The 7463-nt window shown below is 35.8% G+C and overlaps 1 protein-coding gene across 1 annotated transcript; it reads left to right on the top strand.

Moving 5' to 3' along the window:
* The first annotated feature begins 204 nt into the window (after window positions 1-204).
* LOC134585997 (olfactory receptor 1496-like) lies at window positions 205-7151 on the top strand. Its single transcript, XM_063441498.1, has 2 exons — window positions 205-230; window positions 6183-7151. Exon 2 carries the CDS (start codon window positions 6183-6185, stop codon window positions 7149-7151), a length of 969 nt encoding a protein of 322 aa, XP_063297568.1. The 5' UTR covers window positions 205-230.
* The last annotated feature ends 312 nt before the right edge of the window (window positions 7152-7463 follow it).

Below are 7463 nucleotides of genomic sequence, written 5' to 3'. Positions count from 1 at the left end.
CAGTGAATAAACCTGATATTATTACCATAATATAGTTATTTAGTTCTGTAATATATAAACAAATTCACATTCTGAATAATAATGTCTTCATCGTAATGTGCCATCAGCAGATTTAATGCAGTGTTTGTCCAGTGGGATTGTGTCTGTTAGGAAAAGTTCCCTATATATAATACAGTTTGTCCAAACACCCAGAGATCTGAGAATCACTGCCAAACACTGATGTTTAATCTGTAAGTAAAATCTGATGCAGACAATGCTGTTCATTGTATAAAAACAACATTTATTGAAGCTTATATTAAGGTAACATTATGCAACTTCAGAGAAAATTATTACAACAAAACTAGTTATGTGGCAGATACATTTTAAAAGACGCTATTTAATAGCATATATTACACACATACACACACACACACACACACACAGCTGCAGATTATTTCTGTGTGTACAAGTGCCCTTGCTAATTATTTTACATGTACCAACATTGCCATAATGCAGATTTTTAGAGTTTTACTGCCAACTAACAAATTGAACCCTTTCCTTATCTCTATAAACAGAAAATACATTACAAAGTTACTTGGTAGTGAAGAGGTTAATGGTACATATAGTAATCAGCAGTTTAAGTAAATCACTCACATTGTTATTCATTAAAAGAGTAAATTGTCTTAAAATGTGGAATAAACTTTGAATTCACAGCGATTCACACATGTTTGTGTTCCTTCTTTCTTTATTTCCCCTCCGTTTCAATGGTCTCTCTTTTTAAGAATCTCATCTTAATATTTTTGGATAAACTTTTTTAATTAATTCATATTTTAAAATGATGTTAAGATTTTAATAGTTTTTGTACATTGATGTATTTTTATATATGATATCTTTTTTGATACAAAAATGTTGTAAATTTTTGTCCAAAAATATTAAATTAAAACTGAAGCGTTTCTAATCCTGCTTTGGAGACTCCTATGATTATGTCTCTGTTCCTATTTACTGAACCTATTATTGTACCTGTCATTTATCGCTATGAGCTGTTCAGACTCAACAATAGAAACAATGTGGTGTCATATAAGAACCATTCAGCCCATCTAGTCTGCCCAATTTTCTAAATACTTTCATTAGTCCCTGGCCTTATGCCTATCCCACGCATGCTTAAACTCCTTTACTGTGTTAACCTCTACCACTTCAGCTGGAAGGCTATTCCATGCATCCACTACCCTCTCAGTAAAGTAATACCTCCTGATATTATTTTTAAACCTTTGCCCCTCTAATTTAAGACTATGTCCTCTTGTTGTGGTAATTTTTCTTCTTTTAAATATAGTCTCCTGCTTTACTGTGTTGATGATTACCTTAATATATAACAATCACCTTATAAATATTTCCATTATAAAATAATTTGACTGGTGACATTTTATAAATAAACTATAGTTCAGCCACTTAGTTGGAAGCAATATTTTATTGTTCCATTTCCCTGTCCGATGTTAGACTCTGTACACAAGAGAACCTGTCATCTTAAAGGGACACGAGAGGTGTGATAATTGTTTTATCTCATAGACGTATTTATCCCACCTGGACTCCTTCATTTTATAACGGATTAACACTGTATGAAGGTCTTGGCCACCCACATCCCAGCCCACTCCGAGCTTTACCTATTCATACCAACAATGGTTGCTATAATAGGCTGTCCATTGCTGTGTTCAGTCTAATGTTGTCTCATTGCAGAGGAGATGGCTGTCTGGGGCTCTAGTTTCAAAAGCAACTTAATATTGACAGGAAGAACGGTGCCATGGGACTCCAGGTACTACAACCACTTCAATGACATAGAGTGGTTATAGTGCATGGAGTGACCCTTTAATACCAACAAAGATTAGGCCTCAATTTAATATGATTATGACTGTTCAGCACTTCTGCTTCCCATTAGAATGCAGTAATTAAACTATATTTGCCTTAAATAAGCTGCCCTACCCAGCTTTATAGTCTTTCCAGGAATCCACCTCTCCCACTCATGTGTTCTTCTCGTTTCACTTTGTGTCTCCCACACACTCCCATACCTTACACTGTCTCCCTCCATCAGAATCCTACTGATTGACTTATTGACCTATGGCTACTTATCCTTAAGTTTGCAAATCCCCACTTGCAGAATTCTAATTGACTGGGCTCCTTAGCTTATTTCCTGCCCTTCCCTTTCCATTCTGGCATGGCAGCACTACAAGGATGAGATATCATTCTATTTCCTTCCAGTGCCAAGCCCCATATTATTGAAATAAATGAAATGTTTCAAAAATCAAGTCTTTTCCCATTTGACATGTAACTCTACCTCTGATCTCTACTTGTGAGCTTATCTTAGTGCAGGAGCTTCTTGCTACAGAGAAGGTGATGGTGCATGGTGTAACTTGATGGTGCATGGTGTAACTTCAAGTTACTTGTCAACCAATTATTAAAAGGATTAACTACTTTATTATTAGTATTTCTATTTGCATTTATATAGCGCCAACATATTCCATAGCGCTTTACAATATTATAACAGGGGGAGATTTAAAAATAAATTAGACAATTACAAAAACTTACAGGAACAATAGGTTGAAGAGGACCCTGTTTAAACGAGCTTACAGTCTAGAGGACTTGGACTATAAAACACAATTGGACAGGAGAATAGGAGTCAAACAAGGTGGAGTGAAGCAGAGTTGGAAGAAAGAGTAAAGTGCTGTCCTTTAGGAGAGATGAAGGGACAGGTGTGTGAGGTAGAGTTTACTCTGAGAAGGAATACGCTTTCCTGGAGAGATGAATTTAAAGGCACTTCTTGAATGATTGAAGACTAGGGGAGAGTCTGGTAGCGGTAGGCACACTTTTGAGGAAGGAAGGGTGCCACCCGCGAGAAGTCCTGCAAGCGTGAGTTGGCTGTACGGGTGTGAGCAACAGACAGGAAAAGGTCATGAGCAGAGTGGAGACAATGAGAAGGGGCATACCTATGATTCAGTGAAGAGTTCAGTGTTCTGCGCTTTATAGGTATGGATTAGTATTTTTAATTGACTCATATAGGATACAAGAAGCCAATGTAACCAGACGCCTGGGCACTTCTGGTACTATAGCCACTACAGAGACAGAGCTCTTACAATTTCCCTTAAGTTTAGAAAAGGAAAGAAAAATGGGAAAGAAAGGCAGTAGAAAAATGAGAAAAAGAAAAAGGGAAAATGATGGATAAGGGGATAGGATAAAGAAAGAAAACTAATTTGAAAAGTACATAGAAAATAAAGTTTGAAAAGTTGTTGATAACATTACTAAGCGTCTGCATAAAACATGTTTCAGTTACAGTTATATTATGGCACAATACCTATCTGAAATATTTCAAACACACAAAAATAAGTCCTTCAGTTGAATTTGCTCTTAGTTAAATGAGTATTGATAACTTGATTACATTGATCTTCTGAAAATGTATCTTTCAAATATTTTACGATGGTTAGAGATCGGATATAAACTGACTTCCAGGTACGGTGTTTGTTGCAGTTTACTTGTCTATGTATAGTAGGGGTTGTAGCTGCATTAGTCCAATAATGTAAATGTAAAATAGATGACATTCCTGTCTTGTAATACCTTTTTTAATTGACTTACAGAATTTTGAAATGAGAAGCTTTCAGGAGAACCTTCCTTTCTAAAATCTAAAGCATTTCTGAGCAAAAACAACACATAGAATTCAAAGTTGAATTGTGATAGGGGATATAAGCGACGTCAGCGCAGATAAGAATTAGACACCATTCTCACAGAGAGTCGTAAATATTTTGTGAGGGAGGGGAAGGACATAAAAAGCAAGCAGTGCAGGAGATGGTTCTAGAAGGGGAAGAGTTGAGAAACGGATACAGATTAAGAATGCATTCAAGAATATTATTTTACATAGTGATATATATATATATAGTATACATAATACATGGTGGGCCAAAATAGTAGGGTTTTAGGAGTCAATAACATTTTTATTAATGAACCAATTTCAATGATATTACGTACAATGAATGCTCAATGTATGGAGATTTGTTCGACTAGGTACGGAAGATGACATTTTAATTATGAGCTCCATTTGCCACATCACAAAGTCCAGCTCTTCCAGTTGCATTGTTCATGAGGTTAGTTAATGTGTGAGACTCTAGCGCTCAAGTTTCTGCAGGTGTTTGCAGTTCACGTACACCCACTTCTAAGAGATCCCCACAAAAAGTAACCAGGAGCAGAAAGGTCAGGTGAATGTGTCAGTCAATTAATCTGGGAATGTCTTAAAATTATCCTCTTGCCTAAAAGTTGTCTCAGGAGGTTCGTTGTGGCCATAGCTGTATGAGAAACAGCCCCATCCTGTTGAAACCACATTGTAGAATGATTTTGTCTATGCATTAAAATAATAGATCAGCCAAAATGAAAAAAACAAACCTGCTATTTTTATGTTACCCATGATGAATCTCTTAAGAATCAGTAATTATAAGCACAGGTAACAAAATTAATAAATAAACTACTAACAAATAAGATATTTACCTGTCAAATCCTACTCTGAATTTTGGCCCACCCTGTATATATATTTACATTTAATAAACCAATATGTGAGCGCTATAAAATCCAATACAGATAATATGGCAGCGCTTAAAATTACAATGCACAAAAAATGTGAAAAGAAAGACAATAATTACCAAAGAAAGCGCGCTAAATTAATCTGCAAACATAAAAAACAAATAATAGTGCAGACCATCTGAATATAATCATATACACTGAAAAAAATCTTAGGGAAAAAAACTCACATGTCCCAGAGCCATATAACCCCTGGCTCTGGGTTTGTAAGGCTCCTATAAAAAAAAAAAAAAAGGTTTTAAAGAACACCCCCTTTCCTTCCATTTCATTCACAAACACCAGGGAGATGTCACCAAGTTAAAATTCATTGGGATAGAAAGAGTTAGTAGAAATTGGAGGGGTGAGAATCTGGACAATAAATTGGCAAAACAAGAAATGAGGTGGGTGTTTAAATTAAAATCGTTGTTCCCTAGAGGCTTAAACGGGGAATTTGAAGTTTGTCATTTTTTATGAATTTATCTTTTATCTTTCCCTTTAATCTGCTTTGTAATCTTCCTCTCCTTTCGAGCAGGTTTCTCGGATAAATGTGTATAAAAGAATCAAAAGATTCATACTGTCTGCTCTAGATATTACTGTAATAGTAAATGGAGAAAAATGTTATCCCTTTATACTCAGGAGTGATTAACCCCATTTGACATTTATTTTATATTTAGATTTGATTAACCCTATATCATGTTCATTCTGTATAGTGGTAGATCTTTAAGAGTACCATGATAAAGTATAATTAAACAATAAGACCCTCTTTTAAGATCACATTTTTAAGATGTTATCCATATACATTTGAAGTGAGGAGTCTTGCGAAGTTGCTTATATAACTGGCTTTTAAATATTGTGTGTAACCTGGTGAATAATAGGATTTTTACTTTAGATTTAGATGTTGTTTTCGACTGTGTGTTTAAATATAATCAACCCTTTTTCGGTTGATATAAGGAGTTCAGCTCGTTAGAATTAATTTAAGTCCGCATATGAAAGATTGATTGCCTATTGAATAAGATCGTAAATCACGCCCCCGGCCAATGGGGTGAGAAGGGGGAGGCTCTATGGACTTAAAAGGATGTCTGGAACTCTCTGACGTCGGAGGAGGAAGCCTGTGGAGGCGGGCGAAACGCGTCACACGGACGTCACTGGAGGGGAGGACCCGGAAGCGGTCACGTGATCTGACTGCGATCAGGAAGCGTTTTGATAATATTTGTTCATGCTTTTATGTGGGTGACTCTGCGAGTCTATACCCACCACATCCCAAGTAAGGGTTTTAACTTTTTTATGTAATAAACTTACCTGTGATACTATTCAATTGGAGGTCCTCCCCTTCTTTTTACACACAGTACAACAAGAATCATCAGTGGATATAATCCAACAGTGTGGGGACATCCCCTCTCCAAAGGAGCCTTACAAACCCAGAGCCAGGGGTGATAGGGCTCTGGGACATGTGAGTTTTTTTCCCTAAGAATTTTTTCAGTGTATATGATTATATTCAGATGGTCTGCACTATTATTTGTTTTTTATGTTTGCAGATTAATTTAGCGCGCTTTCTTTGGTAATGAATATATTTACATTTGTTTAAGCATTTTCTTATTATTGAATATTTTTAGATGTTTGGAGAATTGCGAATGGAGAACAATACTAAGTTTACTGAATTTATTCTCATTGGATTTCCCGGACTCCCTCAGAAGTTCCATCCTTTGGTTTCAGTAACAATGTTCTTGATCTATATTATAGCGATGACAGCAAATGGCACCGTAATATTTCTGATCATTGTGAAGGAACATTTACACCAACCAATGTATCTAATGATATTCAACCTTTCTCTTTCCGACCTCATCTTTGACACAATAACCTTACCAAAAATCATTGCCATGTATTGGTTTGGAGATGGAAAGATGTCATTCATGGCATGCATTGTCCAGACATTCTGTGTCCATTTTCTGGCTAACTTGAATTCTTTTACTATCATGCTAATGGCTGTTGATCGTTATGTTGCCATTTGGAACCCCTTGAGATACTCTTCAATAATCACCAATACATTAATTGCTTGTCTTTGCTGCATTTTATGGCTCATTGCAGCATGTTTTCCAATGTCACCGTTACTTAAAGCTGCACAGGTGCTTTACTGTGGCAACAAAGTAAAAAGCTGTTTTTGTTCCATCTCTTCAGTTCTTCCATTGTCTTGTGTGGACACATTTTTCATCACTGAACTTGCTTTTACTATTGCCATGATTACACTGCTGATCCCATTAGCTTTTATTATATTCTCATACATTGCCATAATAAGGACAGTCTGCCTGTCTGGACGGAATGGAGACTGGCAGAAGGCATTTTACACCTGTTCTATACACTTGTTTGTCATTTGCATGTACTTTATCCCTCGGTTATTTGTTTATACATGTAATCAGCTCCGTTTGATTCTTAATGCTGACATAAATGTCTTGCTTCTTTGTCTTTACACATTTGTACCACATGTTGCCAATCCGATTATATATTGTCTGAGGAATAAGGAAATTAAAACCACTATTGAAAAAATATTTTGTTTAAACAAGAATATGGGCCATCTAAAAATTTAGGGCAAGAATGCTCAATATTATACATTTAATATATAAATACATTTATACATCAATACATATACGCATACTTTGGCTTATGTTTTTTTCTTAAAATACATAAATACACAATTATTAGACTTTGCGATTTGTTTCATTATGAACTTTAATTTGCCTCCATTAACGGATTGAGGAGAACCCCCATTTGAACTTAAGAGATGTAATAGACCCTGGATACACACTCTGGAGCTCTTTTTAATGCCTGGGTTACAATAAAGATTTAAAGCAATGATTTTGACTGGTGGTAAGCCCTTATACCCAGGTGATCTGTAACTA

The sequence above is a fragment of the Pelobates fuscus genome, chromosome 1 (genome assembly GCF_036172605.1).
Source record: "Pelobates fuscus isolate aPelFus1 chromosome 1, aPelFus1.pri, whole genome shotgun sequence".
NCBI classification, from domain to species: Eukaryota; Metazoa; Chordata; class Amphibia; order Anura; family Pelobatidae; genus Pelobates; species Pelobates fuscus.
The sequence above is the reverse complement of the archived record's forward strand: the minus strand, read 5'-3'. Positions and strand labels throughout refer to the sequence as shown.

Coding starts and splice junctions, on each gene's coding strand:
- LOC134585997 (XM_063441498.1), top strand. CDS start 6,183: ATGTTTGGAGAATTGCGAATGGAGAACAATACTAAGTTTACTGAATTT.